The sequence below is a fragment of the Pristiophorus japonicus genome, chromosome 2 (assembly GCF_044704955.1).
Source record: "Pristiophorus japonicus isolate sPriJap1 chromosome 2, sPriJap1.hap1, whole genome shotgun sequence".
Taxonomy (NCBI): domain Eukaryota; kingdom Metazoa; phylum Chordata; class Chondrichthyes; family Pristiophoridae; genus Pristiophorus; species Pristiophorus japonicus.
The window spans coordinates 369,256,011-369,275,685 of record NC_091978.1 but is presented as its reverse complement, the minus strand read 5'-3'; the positions used below and the strand labels follow the sequence as shown (position 1 = coordinate 369,275,685).

General features: G+C 55.6%; 1 protein-coding gene across 1 annotated transcript in view; it reads left to right on the top strand.

Moving 5' to 3' along the window:
* The first annotated feature begins 3,344 nt into the window (after window positions 1-3,344).
* The window catches only part of LOC139231919 (probable E3 ubiquitin-protein ligase HERC4), an 86,237-nt gene continuing 69,906 nt past the window's right edge, over window positions 3,345-19,675 (top strand). Inside the window, exons 1-4 of the mRNA XM_070862541.1 lie at window positions 3,345-3,567; window positions 8,771-8,927; window positions 12,977-13,053; window positions 17,193-17,414. Coding sequence (XP_070718642.1) covers window positions 3,360-3,567; window positions 8,771-8,927; window positions 12,977-13,053; window positions 17,193-17,414 — 664 coding nt within the window. The 5' untranslated portion in view covers window positions 3,345-3,359. The remainder of the gene's footprint in view (window positions 3,568-8,770; window positions 8,928-12,976; window positions 13,054-17,192; window positions 17,415-19,675) is intronic.

Sequence of the window (19,675 nt, the reverse complement as noted above, 5' to 3'; positions counted from 1 at the left end):
TGAGATGTAGACCTGACCTGACCTCGACCTGAAGCATACTCAGTATACTGTCCTGTGACTTAGCTCACGAATGTAATTTAATGCAGGATGTGAATGGGAGTAGGGGGCCCATGGCCGGGATATTGCCCAGGGCCTGAGGCATCTTTAATCCATCCCTGAGTACTGAGGGAGCGCTGCACTGTCGGAGGGGCAGTACTGAGGGAGCTCTGCACTGTCGGAGGGGCAGTACTGAGGGAGCGCCGCACTGTCGGAGGGGCAGTACTGAGGGAGCGCCGCACTGTCGGAGGGGCAGTACTGAGGGAGCGCCGCACTGTCGGAGGGGCAGTACTGAGGGAGTGCCGCACTGTCGGAGGGGCAGTACTGAGGGAGCGCTGCACTGTCGGAGGGGCAGTACTGAGGGAGTGCTGCACTGGCGGAGGGGCAGTACTGAGGGAGTACTGCACTGTCGGAGAGGCAGTACAGAGGGAGCACCCCACTGTTGGAGGGGCAGTACTGAGGGAGTGCTGCACTGTCGGAGGGGCAGTACTGAGGGAGTGCAGCACTGTCGGAGGTGCAATACTGAGGGAGCGCCGCACTGTCGGAGGGGCAGTACTGAGGGAGCGCCGCACTATTGGAGGAACAGTACTGAGGGAGCGCTGCACTGTTGGAGGGTCAGTGCTGAGAGAGTGCTGCACTGTTGGAGGTATTGTCTTTCGGATGAGACGTTAAACCGAGGCCCCATCTGCTCTCTCAGGTGGACGTTAAAGATCCCATGGCACTATTTTGAAGAAGTGCAGGGGAGTTATCCTGTCGCCAATGTTTATCCCTCAATCAACAGCACAAAAACAGATGATCTGGTCATTATCACATTGCTGTCTGTAGCAGCTTGCTGTGCGCAAATTGGCTGCCGCATTTCCCACAGTACAGAGGGAGCACCGCACTGTTGGAGAGGCAGTATTGAGGGACTGCAGCACTGTCGGAGGGGCAGTACTGAGGGAGTGCCGCACTGTCGGAGGGGCAGTACTGAGGGAGCGCCGCACTGTCGGAGGGACAGTACTGAGGGAGCGCTGCACTGTCGGAGGGGCAGTACGGAGGGAGCACCGCACTGTCGGAGGGGCAGTATTGAGGGACTGCAGCACTGTCGGAGGGGCAGTACTGAGGGAGTGCTGCACTGTCGGAGGGGCAGTACTGAGGGAGTGCTGCACTGTCGGAGAGGCAGTACTGAGGGAGCGCTGCACTGTCGGAGGGGCAGTACTGAGGGAGTGCTGCACTGTCGGAGAGGCAGTACTGAGGGAGCGCTGCACTGTCGGAGGGGCAGTACTGAGGGAGTGCTGCACTGTCGGAGGTGCAGTACTGAGGGAGCGCCGCACTGTCGGAGGGGCAGTACTGAGGGAGTGCCGCACTGTCGGAGGGGCAGTACTGAGGGAGCGCTGCACTGTTGGAGGGGCAGTACTGAGGGAGTGCTGCACTGGCGGAGGGGCAGTACTGAGGGAGCGCCACACTGTCGGAGGTGCAGTACTGAGGGAGCGCCGCACTGTCGGAGGGGCAGTACTGAGGGAGTGCAGCACTGTCGGAGGGGCAGTACTGAGGGAGTACTGCACTGTCGGAGAGGCAGTACAGAGGGAGCACCCCACTGTTGGAGGGGCAGTACTGAGGGAGTGCTGCACTGTCGGAGGGGCAGTACTGAGGGAGTGCAGCACTGTCGGAGGTGCAATACTGAGGGAGCGCCGCACTGTCGGAGGGGCAGTACTGAGGGAGCGCCGCACTATTGGAGGAACAGTACTGAGGGAGCGCTGCACTGTTGGAGGGTCAGTGCTGAGAGAGTGCTGCACTGTTGGAGGTATTGTCTTTCGGATGAGACGTTAAACCGAGGCCCCATCTGCTCTCTCAGGTGGACGTTAAAGATCCCATGGCACTATTTTGAAGAAGTGCAGGGGAGTTATCCTGGGGCCAATGTTTATCCCTCAATCAACAGCACAAAAACAGATGATCTGGTCATTATCACATTGCTGTCTGTAGCAGCTTGCTGTGCGCAAATTGGCTGCCGCATTTCCCACAGTACAGAGGGAGCACCGCACTGTTGGAGAGGCAGTATTGAGGGACTGCAGCACTGTCGGAGGGGCAGTACTGAGGGAGTGCCGCACTGTCGGAGGGGCAGTACTGAGGGAGCGCCGCACTGTCGGAGGGACAGTACTGAGGGAGCGCTGCACTGTCGGAGGGGCAGTACGGAGGGAGCACCGCACTGTCGGAGGGGCAGTATTGAGGGACTGCAGCACTGTCGGAGGGGCAGTACTGAGGGAGTGCTGCACTGTCGGAGGGGCAGTACTGAGGGAGTGCTGCACTGTCGGAGAGGCAGTACTGAGGGAGCGCTGCACTGTCGGAGGGGCAGTACTGAGGGAGTGCTGCACTGTCGGAGAGGCAGTACTGAGGGAGCGCTGCACTGTCGGAGGGGCAGTACGGAGGGAGCACCGCACTGTTGGAGGGGCAGTGCTGAGGGAGCGCCGCACTGCCGGAGGGGCAGTACTGAGGGAGCGCCGCACTGTCGGAGGGGCAGTACTGAGGGAGTGCAGCACTGTCGGAGGGGCAGTACTGAGGGAGTGCTGCACTGTCGGAGGGGCAGTACGGAGGGAGCACCCCACTGTTGGAGGGGTAGTACTGAGGGAGTGCTGCACTGTCGGAGGGGCAGTACTGAGGGAGTGCAGCACTGTCGGAGGGGCAGTACTGAGGGAGCGCCACACTGTCGGAGGGGCAGTACCGAGGGAGTGCCGCACTGTCGGAGGGGCAGTACTGAGGGAGTGCCGCACTGTCGGAGGGGCAGTACCGAGGGAGTGCCGCACTGTCGGAGGGGCAGTACTGAGGGAGCGCCACACTGTCGGAGGGGCAGTACCGAGGGAGTGCCGCACTGTCGGAGGGGCAGTACTGAGGGAGTGCAGCACTGTCGGAGGGGCAGTACTGAGGGAGTGCAGCACTGTTGGAGGGGCAGTACTGAGGGAGTGCCGCACTGTCGGAGGTGACACATTTGTGTTAAATCTAGGGCCCTGTCTGCTCTCTCGGATGGACACGAAATATCCCACAGCACTATTTCGAAGAAGAGCAGGGGGGTTCTCCCCTGTGCCGTGCTCAATATTTATCCCTCAGCCAACACCTGAAACATTGTCTGGTGATTTATTTCATCAGTGCGTGTGGGGAAACTGGGCATCACCTCCTTCCATCCATCACACTGTTGTTTCAGTATTTGTATTTACTTGTTCAGTTGCACCATCCAGCAACAAGTAAAGCACATGACTTGCTGTCTGTCACTGTACATGTTTAGCAGGAAATGAAACTGAAGGATTGCAGCCCTGCTCACACAACACTAAGTCAGTGCTGCAGGGAGCAGCATGTTTCGTTGGGGGGAGTTGAGCTGCAGGTTGCTGGGCTCCAAGAGCAGCAAGGACAGGATACTTTCACAGGCCACCTATTCGGGTGCAGTCTTCGAGAATGAGGAGATTGAGTACATATGTTGCCGAGCTCGATTCAGTGTGTTTGTGCTGAGCGACGGCAGAGTTTACACTCTGGTCAATGAGCAGAGGTGGAGAGGGCAGCCAGGTGAGTGAGAAAACTGTCCCGGTGCTGCCGGGAATTACCAGCGCGGCTTTTAGTTATTCCTGCATTCATCGTCTGGGAAACGCTTTGGGACGGTCTGTGGGTGTGGGAGGTGTTATCTTTGTCCTCTTCGTAGGCTGTCCCTCGGAGTCGAGGATGACTTGCTTCCACACTAAGCTGAGTTCTCAGGTGAGTGATGAGTCCAATGCGGGACCCACAGTCTCTGTCACAGGTGGGGCAGACGGTAGTTGGAGGGATCGGTGGGTGGGGTGTTTGGGTTATCGTGCGTTCCTTCCGCTGTTTGCGCTTGGCTTCCACATGCTCCCGGCGAAGACGCGAGGTGTTCGGTGCCTTCCCGGATGCTTCCCCTCCACTGGGCGGTCTTAGGCCAGGGATTCCCAGGTGTCGGTGGGAATGTTACACTTTATCTGTCGGAGGGGCAGTGCTGAGGGAGCGCCGAACTGTCGGAGGGGCAGTACTGAGGGAGCGCCGCACTGTCGGAGGGGCAGTACTGAGGGAGCGCTGCACTGTCGGAGGGGCAGTATTGAGGGAGTGCTGCACTGTCGGAGGGGCAGTGCTGAGGGAGCGCCGAACTGTCGGAGGGGCAGTACTGAGGGAGCGCTGCACTTTCGGAAGGGCAGTACTGAGGGAGTGCTGCACTGTCGGAGGGGCAGTACTGAGGGAGTGCTGCACTGTCGGAGGGGCAGTACTGAGGGAGCGCTGCACTTTCGGAAGGGCAGTACTGAGGGAGTGCTGCACTGTCGGAGGGGCAGTACTGAGGGAGTGCTGCACTGTCGGAGGGGCAGTACTGAGGGAGTGCTGCACTGACAGACGTACAGTACTGAGGGAACGCTGCACTGTCGGATGGCCAATACTGAGGGAGTTTTACACAGTCAGAGGGACAGAACTGAGGGAGCGCCACATTGTCCAAACAACTAAGGGTTAAATTCCCATTGAATTCCCAGCACTTCCCAGTCAGGAGCGCAACCGAGAATTTATTCCCAGGTATTTCCCTGCAGAGAATCTCGCTTCAACAATCTTCAGTTTCGATTTCCTCTCTGCCTTTTAAATTTACTTTCACTTTTAATTCTGCGACGTGATGTGTTGTGTCGCTGAACAGAACGCTGTGTGTTTGGAGTGAGGCAGAGGGTCACATCGCTCTGAATTCAAGGGGGACAGCAGTCCCTCACAAAGCCGTGTTCCTCGATATACGGATGATTTCTGACTCATCGTTTGTGCAGACACGCAAAATCAGCGGCAGCCGGCACAACTTTTATATTTTTGCATCTTAAATTATCTTGGGGCTGAAATTGCCCAAACTGGGCGCACGATTGGAATTAAATGATTATTCTCCGCCCCACCCCTGTGCTCGCTGACCTGCATTGGATCCCAGAGAGAAATAGACATAAAGGAAATGAAAGAGTCCCAACTTATGATAAAAGCAACTTGGATTTATATAGCGCCTTTAACAAAGCAAAACTTCCCAAGGCGCTTCACAGGAGCGTCTCAAACTAAATGTTGAGCCATAAAAAGGAGATATTAGGGCAGATGGTCAAAGGCTTGGTGAAAAGGAGGAGAGAGAGGCAGAGAGGTTTAGGGAGGGAGTTCCAGAGCTTGGGGCCCAGCCAACAGAAGGCACGGCCACCGATGGTGGAGCGATTATAATCAGAGATGCTCAAGAGGGCAGAATTAGAGGAGCGCTGAAATCTCGGGGGGTTGTGGGGCTGGAGGAGATTACAGAGATAGGGAGGGGGCGAGGGCCATGGAGGGATTTGTAAACAAGGATGTTTGAGGGCTTGTCGATGTAGGTCAGCGAGCACAGGGACTGATTGGTGAGCGGGTCTCGGCGTGAGTTTGGACACGGGCAGCCGAGTTTTGGATGGGCTCACATAGGCACCCTACAGATTCTGTGGGCAAATGAAGGAGCGGTTCAGCACCCAACCCTAGGTGGAGAAGGCGCAGTAGATGGGTGGGTGGAGGCTGGTCTGAATTAGACACATCACGGTACCTGCCTCAGACAATGCACCTGTCCTGATCTTTCCCAGGCAGGTGCTTATCCAAGGACTTCCTAACAAAGGGTGCTTTCTCCTGCCTGTTCTGTGTCTGTTCTTTTCCCACACCAATCTCCAGCTTCAGGAACGGACGGTTATGTCATCTCCTGCGGAACCCGTTATCAGCGAATGACTGGAATGGCCGAGAAATTGGCCTCCTTAGCGCCTCCCGTTATGGCCTTCGGGGGGCACTAACGGGGCGCTAACCGCTGACTGAGCGGGCGTGGCGAGGTGAGCGACTCCCGCTAACTTGGGCGGCGGTAGTGGGACGTCACGCCCCAATCTCCTTCGCCCAGAGATCGTGACACCATCGCCGCGCACATCGCCCCCGGTAACGCCCCCGCCCGAACTTGGGCTCTGCTCCCTGCAGCATCGCCGGGCAGAAACCCCGGCAGCTGCAGGCGGTATTGGTCGGGAGGCCGGGGCGCCAGAGGTAAAGGCCAGGCTGCCCAGCTAAGCACGGAAATTCCAGCGACGGTCTTTTTCCAATTTTTCGATTCCTCTTCGGCTGCGATCGATCGGCCCGGCGCTCTGCCACAGTGCTAGGGGCTGCTCGGGGCCGGATCGCGGGAGTGCGTGGGGCTGCTCGGGGCCGGATCACGGGAGTGCGTGGGGCTGCTCGGGCCGGATATTGGGAGTGCGTGGGGCTGATCGGACCCGGATATTGGGAGTGCGTGGGGCTGCTCGGGGCCGGATCACGGGAGGCGTGGGGCTGCTCGGGGCCGGATATTGGGAGTGCGTGGGGCTGATCGGACCCGGATATTGGGAGTGTGTAGGGCTGATCGGGCCGGATATTGGGAGTGTGTGGGGCTGATCGGGCCGGATCACAGGAGTGCGTGGGGCTGCTTGGGTCCGGATCACGGGAGTGCGTGGGGCTGCTTGGGTCCGGATCACGGGAGTGCATGGGGCTGCTCGGGGCCGGATCACGGGAGTGTGTGGGGCTGATCGGACCCGGATATTGGGAGTGCGTGGGGCTGATCGGGCCGGATCACGGGAGTGTGTGGGGCTGATCGGACCCGGATATTGGGAGTGCGTGGGGCTGATCGGACCCGGATATTGGGAGTGCGTGGGGCTGCTCGGGGCCGGATCACGGGAGTGTGTGGGGCTGATCGGACCCGGATATTGGGAGTGCGTGGGGCTGATCGGACCCGGATATTGGGAGTGCGTGGGGCTGCTCGGGGCCGGATCACGGGAGGCGTGGGGCTGCTCGGGGCCGGATATTGGGAGTGCGTGGGGCTGATTGGACTCGGATATTGGGAGTGTGTAGGGCTGATCGGGCCGGATATTGGGAGTGTGTGGGGCTGATCGGGCCGGATCACGGGAGTGCGTGGGGCTGCTCGGGTCCGGATCACGGGAGTGCGTGGGGCTGCTCGGGGCCGGATCACGGGAGTGTGTGGGGCTGATCGGACCCGGATATTGGGAGTGCGTGGGGCTGATCGGGCCGGATATTGGGAGTGCGTGGGGCTGATCGGGCCGGATTACGGGAGTGCATGGGGCTGATCGGGCCGGATTACGGGAGTGCGTGGGGCTGATCGGGCCGGATATTGGGAGTGCGTGGGGCTGATCGGGCCGGATATTGGGAGTGCGTGGGGCTGATCGGGCCGGATATTGGGAGTGTGTGGGGCTGATCGGGCCGGATATTGGGAGTGCGTGGGGCTGATCGGGCCGGATATTGGGAGTGCGTGGGGCTGATCGGGCCGGATATTGGGAGTGCGTGGGGCTGATCGGGCCGGATTACGGGAGTGTGTGGGGCTGATCGGACCCGGATCACGGGAGTGCGTGGGGCTGATCGGACCCGGATCACGGGAGTGCGTGGGGCTGATCGGGCCGGATCACGGGAGTGCGTGGGGTTGATCGGGCCGGATTACGGGAGTGTGTGGGGCTGATCGGACCCGGATCACGGGAGTGCGTGGGGCTGATCGGACCCGGATCACGGGAGTGCGTGGGGCTGATCGGGCCGGATCACGGGAGTGCGTGGGGCTGATCGGGCCGGATTACGGGAGTGCGTGGGGCTGATCGGGCCGGATCACGGGAGTGCGTGGGGCTGATCGGGCCGGATTACGGGAGTGCGTGGGGCTGATCGGACCCGGATCACGGGAGTGCGTGGGGCTGATCGGACCCGGATATTGGGAGTGCGTGGGGCTGATCGGGCCGGATTACGGGAGTGCGTGGGGCTGATCGGGCCGGATCACGGGAGTGCGTGGGGCTGATCGGGCCGGATATTGGGAGTGCGTGGGGCTGATCGGGCTGGATTACGGGAGTGCGTGGGGCTGATCGGCCGGATCACGGGAGTGCGTGGGGCTGATCGGGCCGGATATTGGGAGTGCGTGGGGCTGATCGGGCCGGATCGGGCCGGATTGCAGCTGCTGTTGGGCACCAGCTCACTGGGCCCAGTGCAGAACCTGCAGCGATGGGCCTGCCCTTTAAGGGAGCGGAGGAGCCTGTGATCCCAGCAGTGCTGCACGGCCCATGGAACAGCTCTGTACACCAAGCCCCGTCCAGCGTTCCAGGGAGGAAGTGCAACGATTGATTTCGTTCCCCACTTCCTTCCTGGAGTGCAAACTATGAATTTTTTAAAAGTTGAAAATCATTAACGCCTGGCGTTAATTTTTACAAGTTTTAAAAGTTAGCACCCAAACGTGATTCTCCCAAATTTCTCCCAATGTCCTTTAATTAGGTTACTGTTCAAACATTGCCCTTCACTGAATTCTATATTAATAAGAAATAAAGCAAGCCTGTCTTATGATTACACTTTCAGTCTTTTAAAAGAGACTCACTTAACAGGCAGAAGTTAAAAGTTAATCCTAACTACGATATAAACGCCGAGAGCATGCAGAAACCAAGCGCAGGCAGCGGAAGGAGCGTGCGGCAAACCAGTCCCACCCTCCCCTTTCCCTCAACCACTGTCTGTCCCACCTGTGACAGGGACTGTGGTTCCCGTATTGGACTGTTCAGTTACCTAAGGACTCATTCTAAGAATGGAAGCAAGTCTTCCTCGATTCCGAGGGACTGCCTATGATGATGATGATGATAAAGAGCCTTCGAAGTCTAATGAGCCCACTCCTTGCACACCGGTCTGAGCCCAGCGTTAATCCGTGTTCTGTTGGTTTCGATGTCTTTCGGTTCTTACAATTCGTGCTTTCCTTTGTGCACAGAGCTGGTTAATGGACTGCAGGAGCACAAGATTCACGCCGTGGACAGCGGAACCTCACACATACTCTTCGTTTCTGAAGCCGGAAATGTGTTTCTTAGTGAATTTCAAAAGAATAAACGTGGAGCGAACACAAAGCTATTCAAAACAGCAGAGCCACAGTAAGAATCACTTTAGCCGTCGGTGACATTAAGTGATGAACTGTTTTTGGTTTTGAACAGGGTACGATAGCGCAGTGGTTATGTTACGGGACCAATAATCCAGAGTCCCAGACTAATGATCTGGAGACGTGAGTTCAAATCTCACCACGGCAGCTGGGGAATTTAAATTCTAATTAAATAAATCTGTCTCAGTAATGGTGAGCATGCAACTGCCGGATTGTTGTAATGCCCTTCAGGGAAGGAAATCTGCCGCCCTTACCCGGCCTGGCCTATATGTGACTCCAGACCCACAGCAATGTGGTTGACTCTTAACTGCCCTCGGGATTGGCAGCTCACCACCACCTTCTCCAGGGGCAATTAGGGATGAGCAATAATCATCATCATAGGCAGTCCCTCGGAATCAAGGAAGACTTGCTTCCACTCTTAACATGAGTTCTTCGGTCCAGGATGGGCAATAAACTGCAGTGATGGTCAGCGCTGGGAAACCGTGGCAGGGCAATTGGGAGATCGGTGGCCTTTTCACCAAAAGTCGGCGGCCTTTCCAGTCTGCAGCCTGGCTGCTGATTTCTGGTGGGAAGAGGCTTTAAGGGAAGGGGCAATTTTTGAACCCCTCGTGTTTAGTAGTTTCAGTAATATTGCCAAATGGTAATTTATTCGCAATTTTCATTCAAGCATCAAAGATTTCAATGTAGGCAAGTGTGAGTCATCCTTGGACCTAAAACGGTGAGATCCGATTAGTCTCCAAATGGTGAAAAGCTGGAACCAGTGGCTGTCCAAAGAGACTTTAAGGGTCCAGGTAGATCGATCATTAAAATATCAGGAACAGGTACTGAAAATAATCAAAAAGGCGAATGGAATTATGTCCAGAGAACTAGAATACTGTAATATATATATAGCTCCACCCAGTGGGCTACTGTGGTAATGCAGCCATTGCTGTTTACCAGAAATAAAGCGGGAACAGGTCACCTGACAGGTTCCTGAAGTTATGGGGGATAGAAGTTATGCTGCAGCTGTACAAAGCCCTGGTTAGCCCACACCTGGAGCACTGTGAGCAGTTCTGGGCCCACACCTGGAGCACTGTGAGCAGTTCTGGGCCCATACCTTAGGGAGGGTATATTGGCCTTGGAGGGAGTGCAGCGTAGGTTTACCAGAATGATACCCGGACTCCAAGGGTTAAGTTACGAGGGGAGATTATACAAACTGAGGTTGAATTCCCTGGGATTTAGAAGGTTAAGGGGTGATCTGATCGAAGTTTTCAGGATATTAAGGGGAACAGAGAGGGTCGATAGAGAGAGACTATTCCCGCTGGTTGGGGAGTCTGGGACTAGGGGATAGAATCTAAACATTAGAGCCAGATCTTTCAGAAGTGAAATTAGGAAACACTTCTACACACAGAGGGTGGGAGAGGTTTGGAACTCTCTTCCACAAATGGCAATTGGTGCTGGGTCAATTGTTAATTTTAAATCTGAGGTTGATAGCTTTTTATTAACCAAAGGTATTGAGGGATATGGGCCAAAGGTGGGTAGATGGAGTTGGTCACAGACCAGCCACGATCTCATTGAATGACGGAACAGGCTCGTGTTGCTCAAAGGCCTACTCTTACATGTTCTTCAAATGCTCTTCCAAAAAAAACTTTGGGAGAATATTCACCCATCTCTCATTAACAGAACTGAAAGAACCATCTTAGCCAGAGTTTCACGGTATGGCCCTTGGGCACACCACCCACAGGAAGCTCATTCAGGGCTTGTTATACACATTGATCGCCCCGGCCCAGAGTTTCTTTGTGCCCCCGGGCCCCATCGATCCCTAACATCTAACCACAATGAGGGATGTCTGTCGTGGGCAGACATTGGATATTCACCCTTGCAGGTTGCTTGCTATTTGCGGGGCCATGTTTGGTGCCCCAATGCAGTTTGTTTTTCTCCCCAATGACTGGTGCCTGTAAAATGTAGTAAACCGCCCCACAGTGCTTCACAGGAGCGATTATCAAACCATATTTGACACCGAGCCACATAATGAGATATTAGGGCAGTTGACCAAAAGCTTGATCAAAGTTTTAAAAAGCTGTGGCTTAGTGGGCAGCACTCTCGCCTCGGAGTCAGAAAGTTGTGGGTTCAAGTCCCACTCCAGGGACTTGAGCGTAAAAATCTAGGCTGACAGTCCAATGCAGTGCTGAGGGAGCGCTGCACTGTCGGAGGGGCAGTACTGAGGGAGCGCTGCACTGTCGGAGGGGCAGTACTGAGGGAGTGCCGCACTGTCGGAGGGGCAATACTGAGGGAGTGCCGCACTGTCGGAGGGGCAGTACTGAGGGAGTGCCGCATTGTCGGAGGGGCAATACTGAGGGAGTGCCGCACTGTCGGAGGGGCAGTACTGAGGGAGTGCCGCACTGTCGGAGGGGCAATACTGAGGGAGTGCCGCACTGTCGGAGGGGCAGTACTGAGGGGGTGCTGCACTGTTGGAGTTGCCGTCTTTGAGGGCCTCACTATGAGTGAGAAACCGAGGTCCCGTCTGCTCTCTCAGATGGATGTAAAAGATCCCATGGCCACTATTTCGAAGAAGAGCAGGGGAGTTATCCCCGGTGTCCTGGGGCCAATATTTATCCCTCAATCAATATAACAAAAGCAGATTATCTGGTCATTCTCACATTGCAGTTTGTGGCCTGCTCTGATGGTCTATAGCAGGCTGGGGGCAGCGCAGACTGCTGGGCTAGGCCGCCATGCTGTTCCTTCCGCCCCCCAGGCCTTCTCCAAAGCTTCTTTATCTCTGACACTTAAAGAAATGAATTTACTGACAAGCAGCAACATGAAGACTGCCCATCCACAGAGAGCGAGCAGGAAGCATTGGTGCCGTATGTTTTCAGACATAAGCCATCTCCTGCATGTGTTCTTCTCAACTCCGGGTCCAAGGAGCCGCCGAGTGGAAGGAGCAGCATGGCAGCCTGGCCGAGCAGGCTGAGCGGCCTCCGGCCTGTGAGCACTATCGGAGCAGCCCGGGGAGCGGAAGGAGCAGTGTGGCGGTGTACCACCCCAGGGAGCAGCACGTGCTGGGGCAGCGAAGAGGGACGTCACCAAGGTCCAGGTCGCTGATTGGAGCGCGGGCAGGTACAGCAGGAGCGGCGAGGTCGGGGCGAAGGAGCGCCGAGAGATTGTGGAGGGACGTGATCGGGGCCCAGGAGAGGCGAGAGTTCGGGGCCCAGGAGAGGCGAGGGCCCAGGGGGCAGCACGGGCCCAGCCCACACTGCGATATGTGAGCGCACTGGGTCCGTGCAGCAGAGCAGGTCTCCAGTCGTCCTGGTTAACCCTTGCCACTGGACCAAGACCTAGCTCTGTCAAGCCCGTGTGGTGGCTGGTGTGCAACGGCCACCCCACGTTAAAAAAATCCACGCACAGGCATCTTCCACCCTTCAGGATGTAGCTCAGGATCTGGACTATTAGGTCCTTCATTGAAATACATGTGTACTCAACCCATTTTGGCATGGAAGCAAGTCATCCTCAATACGTGGGACTGCCTATGATGATGATGGTTCCCATGTTGCTATAATCGATCTTCCCAAACATTTATGTCTGTGTTCTGTACTGGACATGTTACACTTCCATGAGTCTGTTTGAAGGTTAATCCAATAGATGTTTCATTACCCATCAGGCATTGCTGCTTCTCTCTTTTAACCCAATGTAAGCGAGTGTATGAGCATGCTTTACATACATAACCAGTTTTACATAATTGATCAATATTACAATCCCTACCGTGAGACAGAGGAACTCCCGATTCCTCAGAAGCTCCTAATACTGATAAGCCCTTTTAATGTGGACCATTTTACGTGTCAGATCCATTCACTACCTTCAGTATCCCCATTCGTGACCCTCGGTCTGACTCCACGCTAGTGACCGTTTTTTATCCCCTTACAGGAGCCAATGTAGGTCAGCGAGCACAGGGGGTGCTGGGCGAGCGGGACGAGTCAGGACACGGGTTATACTTATTGATACTCTGCAGGTATCTGAAATGCAGACCTTGTTTTAATTATTGATTCAAGGATTTATTTGTTTACATAGGTTGCTGAGGGACTTTGCAGAAATATGTGTCATTCAAGTTGCGTGTGGGAACAATCACTCTCTGGCTCTGTGCAAAGGTAAGCAAATCAAGAAAAAAATAAATGGGAACAGGAAGGGAGGCTGGCTCTCCTGATGGGTCGGCAGAATGGTACTGAGCACCAGAGACCAGGTACCAGCCAGACCTGATCTCTGGTCTGTGCTGATCCCAGTCAGTGCATCAATCGGGCATTACAACTGTCTCCATTGATATAGAGAAGAAAAATTATACAGGGTTCCCAACTGAATCTGAGCCATTCCTGTTAGATCGTACAGAGGGAGCGCTGCACTGTCGGAGGGGCAGTACTGAGGGAGTGCTGCACTGTCGGAGGGGCAGTACTGAGGGAGTGCCGCACTGTCGGAGGGGCAGTACTGAGGGAGCGCCGCACTGTTGGAGGGGCAGTACTGAGAGAGCGCCGCACTGTCGGAGGGGCAGTACTGAGGGAGCGCCGCACTGTCGGAGGGGCAGTACTGAGGGAGTGCTGCACTGTCGGAGGGGCAGTACTGAGGGAGCGCCGCACTGTCGGAGGGGCAGTACTGAGGGAGTGCTGCACTGTCGGAGGGGCAGTACTGAGGGAGCGCCGCACTGTCGGAGGGGCAGTACTGAGGGAGTGCTGCACTGTCGGAGGGGCAGTACTGAGGGAGCGCCGCACTGTCGGAGGGGCAGTACTGAGGGAGCGCCGCACTGTCGGAGGGGCAGTACTGAGGGAGCGCCGCACTGTCGGAGGGGCAGTACTGAGGGAGCGCCGCACTGTCGGAGGGGCAGTACTGAGGGAGAGCTGCACTGTCGGAGGGGCAGTACTGAGGGAGCGCCGCACTGTCGGAGGGGCAGTACTGAGGGAGCGCCGCACTGTCGGAGGGGCAGTACTGAGGGAGCACCGCACCGTCGGAGGGGCAGTACTGAGGGAGCGCCGCACCGTCGGAGGGGCAGTACTGAGGGAGCGCCGCACTGTCGGAGGGACAGTACTGAGGGAGCGCCGCACTGTCGGAGGGGCAGTACTGAGGGAGCGCCGCACTGTCGGAGGGGCAGTACTGAGGGAGAGCTGCACTGTCGGAGGGGCAGTACTGAGGGAGAGCTGCACTGTCGGAGGGGCAGTACTGAAGGGAGCGCTGCACTGTCGGAGGGGCAATACTGAGGGAGCGGCGCACTGTTGTAGGGGCAGTACTGAGGGAGCGCCGCACTGTCGGAGGGGCAACATCAAGAACTGGACAGCATCCAGGCCAGATAAGTGGCCTCTGCTCTCCCTATCTCTGTAATCTCCTCCAGCCCTACAACCCCCCAAGATCTCTGCGCTCCTCCAATTCTGGCCTCTTAAGCATCCCTAATTTCCATCGCTCCACCATTGGCGGCCGTGCCTTCAGCTACCTGGGCCCTCAGCTGTGGAATTCCCTCCCTAAACCTCTCTTCCTTTCCATCTCTGTCTGCTCCTTTAAGGATGTTCCTTAAAACCTACCTCTTTGACCAAGCTGTTGGTCACCTGCCCTAATATCTCCTCATGTGGCTTGGTGTCAAATCTCTAGCTGATAATTGCTCCTGTGAAGCAACTTGGGACGTTTTAGTCACTACATAAATGCAAGTTGTTGTTGTTGAGAGTGTAAACAAGGAGCTTAGGGTGAATGAGAGTTAACAAGAATGGGAGGGAGGTGTTGAGGTAAAGTTTGTATCGTCAGCCTACATGTGGAACATGACGCTGTGTTTCCGCATGATATCACCGGGGCAACATGTAGATGAGAAAAAGAGGGGTCGAGGATAGATCCTTGGGGGACAACGGATGTAAAGATACGGGGCAGGAAGAGCAACTGTTTCAGGCCATTCTCTGGCTACAACTGGATAGGTAAAAACGGAACCAGGCGAGTGCAGTCCCACCTGGCTGGACGACGGAGGAAAGGCGATGGAAGAGGATGTACAGGTCAACGTACAGATAGGTTGTCCCTGCAGCTCAAGGACGTTGCTGGGAGAGGGCTGGGAGTTTTATTACATAGGATTACACGGGACATACGGCACAGAAACAGGCCATTCGGCCCAACCAGTCCATGCCGGCGTTTATGCTCCACTCGAGCCTCCTCCCGTCTTTCCTCATCTAAATCTATCAGCATAACCCTCTATTCCTTTCTCCCCCCCATGTGCTTGTCCAGCCTCCCCTTAAATACATCGATACTATTCGCCTCAACCCTTCCCTGTGGCAGCGAGTTCCACATTCTCACCCCTCTCTGGGTAAAGAAGTCTCTCCTGAATTCCCCATGGGATTTCTGGGTGACTATCTTATATTGATGGCCTCTAGTTATGCTCTTCCCCACCAGTGGAAACATTCTCTCTGTATCCACTCTATCAAAACCTTTCAGAATTTTAAAGACCTCTATTAGGCCACCCCTCAGCCTTCTCTTCTCAAGAGAAAAGTGACCCAGCCTGTTCATCCTTTCCTGATATGTATACCCTCGCATTTCTGGTATCATTTCTGGTGTTGGTGTTGTTAGTTCAGTAACGTTACGTGACATTTTTTGCATTGGCTTCTGTGAGAATGTAGCTGGAGGCAAGCGATAACTCAGATTCCACCAGCTAGTGTCAACCGCACCAAGAAATATGGCCAAAGATCAGGGCTTCAGTCTCCAAATCCTTTTGTTATGCACGGTGAACTGTAAGAATACAGAACACGGAAGACAAGACTGGATTTCTTGCAGTACGCCATCAGGAACGATACAATAATCCAAGAACAATCCCATAAAGTGGCAATAAAGAGAAATTACTGACCTAACTGTGGTTCTGGATGGGGTCACATGAACAGGGGTCTGATTCCTAACGAACAATAAGGTAAACTTTAGGAACAAAATGTTTGCTGTTCCCTCGTGTCTCCCAAATCCAAAGGGTGCCACAGTGTGGCAGGAAATGGTAAACCAAGCTACGGTGTCTCAGTGTCTCAAAGACCATCATGTTGTTTAATCTTTCTGTGACAGGACAGGAATAAGAGGGTCAAGAACTGAAGAATTGAAGAACGCAACAATAACAATAGCAACAACTTGGATTTATATAGCGCCTTTAACGTAGTGAAACGTCCCAAGCTGCTTCACAGGAGGATTATGAGATAAAAAATTTGACACTGAGCCACATAAGTAGAAATTAGGGCAGGTGTCCAAAAGCTTGGTCAAAGAGGTCTTGAAGGAGGAAAGAGAGGTAGAGTGAGGGAGTCCCAGAGCTTGGGGCCCAGGCAACAGAAGGCACGGCCACCGATGGTGGAGCGATTATAATCAGAGATGCTCAGGAGGTCAGAATTAGAGGAGTGCAGGCATTTCGGGGGGTTGTGGGGCTGGAGGAGATTACAGAGATAGGGAGGGGCGAGGCCATGGAGGGATTTGTAAACAAGGATGAGTTTTTTGAAACTGACGTGTTGCTTAACCGGGAACCAATGTAGGTCAGCGAGCACAGGGGGTGATGGGTGAGCGGGACTTGGTGCAAGTTAGGACATTGGCTGCCGAGTTTTGGATCATCTCTAGTTTACATAGGGTAGAATGTGGGAGGCCAGCCAACACAGTCTAATATGGAAATTCAACACTATATGCACAGTATATATGGGGTTAAAGTAATATTCTATACCTGTGTGATTGGAGTACCATTAGTGTGTGTCAGTGCAGCACTCCCTCAGTACTGCCCCTCTGACAGTGCGGCGCTCCCTCAGTACTGCCCCTCTGACAGTGCGGCGCTCCCTCAGTACTGCCCCTCTGACAGTGCGGCGCTCCCTCAGTACTGCCCCTCCGACAGTGCGGCGCTCCCTCAGTACTGCACCTCCGACAGTGCGGCACTCCCTCAGTACTGCCCCTCCGACAGTGCGGCGCTCCCTCAGTACTGCCCCTCCGACAGTGTGGCGCTCCCTCAGTACTGCCCCTCTGACAGTGCGGCGCTCCCTCAGTACTGCACCGTCGACAATGCGGCACTCCCTCAGTACTGCCCCTCCGACAGTGCGGCGCTCGCTCAGTACTACACTGGGACTATCAGCCTGGATTTATGTCCTTGGAGTGGGACTTGAACCCACAACCTTCTGACCCAGAGAGAAGTGTGCTGCCCACTGAGCCAAACCTGCTACATGACGACAATCTCTAAATTGTACTGCGAGAGTTAGGTAGTCAAACCGAGTTACACGCTGATATTTGCTGAGTGACTTTGACAAACTTTTCTCTTTACTTCCAGATGGCCAAGTGTTTGCCTGGGGACAGAACAGTCGCGGCCAGCTGGGGGTTGGTAAGGCTGGGCGCTCCGTGCCCACACCCCGGGGTGTGACATCACTGGCTGGGGTCCCCCTGGCTCAGATTGCAGCGGGTGGATCGCATAGCTTCGCGCTCTCTGTCTCTGGGGCAGTGTTCGCGTGGGGCAGCAACGATCACGGACAGCTGGGGCTCAACGACATGGAGAGTAAGAAGAAATGGAACTCTCTTCCTTTATTTTCACACCCTTTTCTTTCCAGTTTTCTCTCTCTCCAGCCCAGGTCACGGTGTCACCTTGCTGTGAACATCAGCTCATCGTAAACTTGGCTGCCCCCGTGTTCTAACTCACCCATCACCCCCTGTGCTCGCTGCCCCGTGTCCTAACTCGCACCGAGTCCCGCTCACCTATCACCCCCTGTGCTCACTGCCCCGTGTCCTAACTCGCACCGAGTCCCGCTCACCCATCACCCCCTGTGCTCACTGCCCCGTGTCCTAACTCACACCGAGTCCCGCTCACCCATCATCCCCTGTGCTCACTGCCCCGTGTCCTAACTTGCACCGAGTCCCGCTCACCCATCACCCCCTGTGCTCACTGCCCCATGTCCTAACTCGCCCCGAGTCCCGCTCACCCATCACCCCCTGTGCTCGCTGACCTACATTGGCTCCCGTTTAACCAACGCCTCGATTTCAAAATTCTCATCCTTGTTTACAAATCCCTCCATGGCTCTCGCCCCTCCCTATCTCTGTAATCTCCTCCAGCCCCACCACCCCCCGAGATGTCTGCGTGCCTCTAATTCTGGCATCTTGAGCATCCCTGATTATAATCACTCCACCATTGGTGGCCGTGCCTTCTGTTGCCTGGGCCCCAAGCTCTGGAACTCCCTCCCTAAACCTCTCCGCCTCTCTACCTATGTTCCCTTTAATGTTTTGGGGCCCCGCAGCCCCTTTAACAGGCTGTGCCGCCCATTCAAAATTCCGCGCTGCGCGGATTTTCTGTTAATAGTCGGTGAGCCGGTGATCCAGAGGGAACATTGCTCTCAAATTCTCTTTCCTCCTTTGAGGCGCTCCTTAAAACTGACCTCTTTGGTCATGCTTTTGGTCACCTGCCCTAATATCTCCTTATGTGGCTTGGTGTTAAATTTTGTCTGATAACGCTCCTGTGAAGCGCGCTGGTTTTTTTTTTTACAACATTAAAGGCGCTATATAAATGTTATTGCTGTTGTTGTTGCTCTGGTTCAGTCACTTTACTGCCGACACCGACAGCAGGTCTCCCTCCAGTGGTACAATCCAGAACTGCAGCTGGGGCTCTGAGAATTACCAGTGAGATTGGGCTTTCAGATTTAATTGGTGTTCAAAACAAAACACTCAGAAACACTGAGCCCACCAGCTTAGTTGTTGAGAGGTCGACGTTCTCCTGCGCTCTCGGTTTATTTGCCTATTTTAAACACGCTGTTTTGTGAACAGTCGCAGAGCCAAAAGTTCAGCTGCGCTCCGTGAAAAATAATTACGCTCTCATCTTGTGAGGCTCTGCTTTCAAAGTTGGGTAGTGCTCGATGGCAGGTCACAGACAGGGGCCACGACACTGTGGGGCTTATTCTGTAACCTGTGTCCCTGTCTGGCGAATCTCCGCACAGGAGAACTGGTCTCCAGACTGGACAGATCCCTGGGGTGAGAGGGTTGTCCTATGAGGAGAGGTTGAGCAGATTGGGCCTGTACTGTCTGGGGTTTAGAAGAATGAGAGGTGATCTCATTGAGACACATAAGATTCTGAGGGGGATTGACAGGGTAGATGCTGAGAGGTTGTTTCCCCCGGTCTGGAGAGTCTAGAACCAGGGGCCACAGTCTCAGGATAAGGAGGTCGGAGATTTGGGTCTGAGATGAGGAGGAATTTCTTCACACAGCAGGGGTCGCTAAAGGGTCACAACCGACTTTTCTCCCGGCCGCAGAGCCGCGACCGACTCCCACCAAATCCCGCGGGAGTTTACCGGCGGCGGTAACCGGTAGACGAGACCGTCAGCGTGCGCGGCGACACGTTTTCGGTGAGCGCTCCCCTGAAGCTGCGCGGGGCGACGGCAGCGACAGATTCACGGGGCGCGCTCCGGGCTATGGGCCTCTCGCCAGGCGATAATTAAAGGGGAAGGCGCGGCCGGGGCAAAAAATGGCCGACTCACCGGCGGCCTTCTGGTTGGTCGATCGCAGGGGTCCGTGCCGCCACCTTGCTGCCGCGGGCGACCCCGCTCCCTGCTGGCCCAGCGATGGCCCCCTGTTTCCCGCCCGCGGAGCCGGCAGCTCGGCCCCTCCCCTTTAACGGAAGGGGAGGGGCTCTGTCTCCGCCGTGTCAAGCGGCGAACTTTGCGTGGCTTAGCGCCCCGCTCCCGACCCCCCGACAGGATTTGCGGCGTGATATTTTGCACCGGACTTGCTCTCGGGGGAGGGGGGGGGGGGGCGCACGGGACCCTCCAATATCAA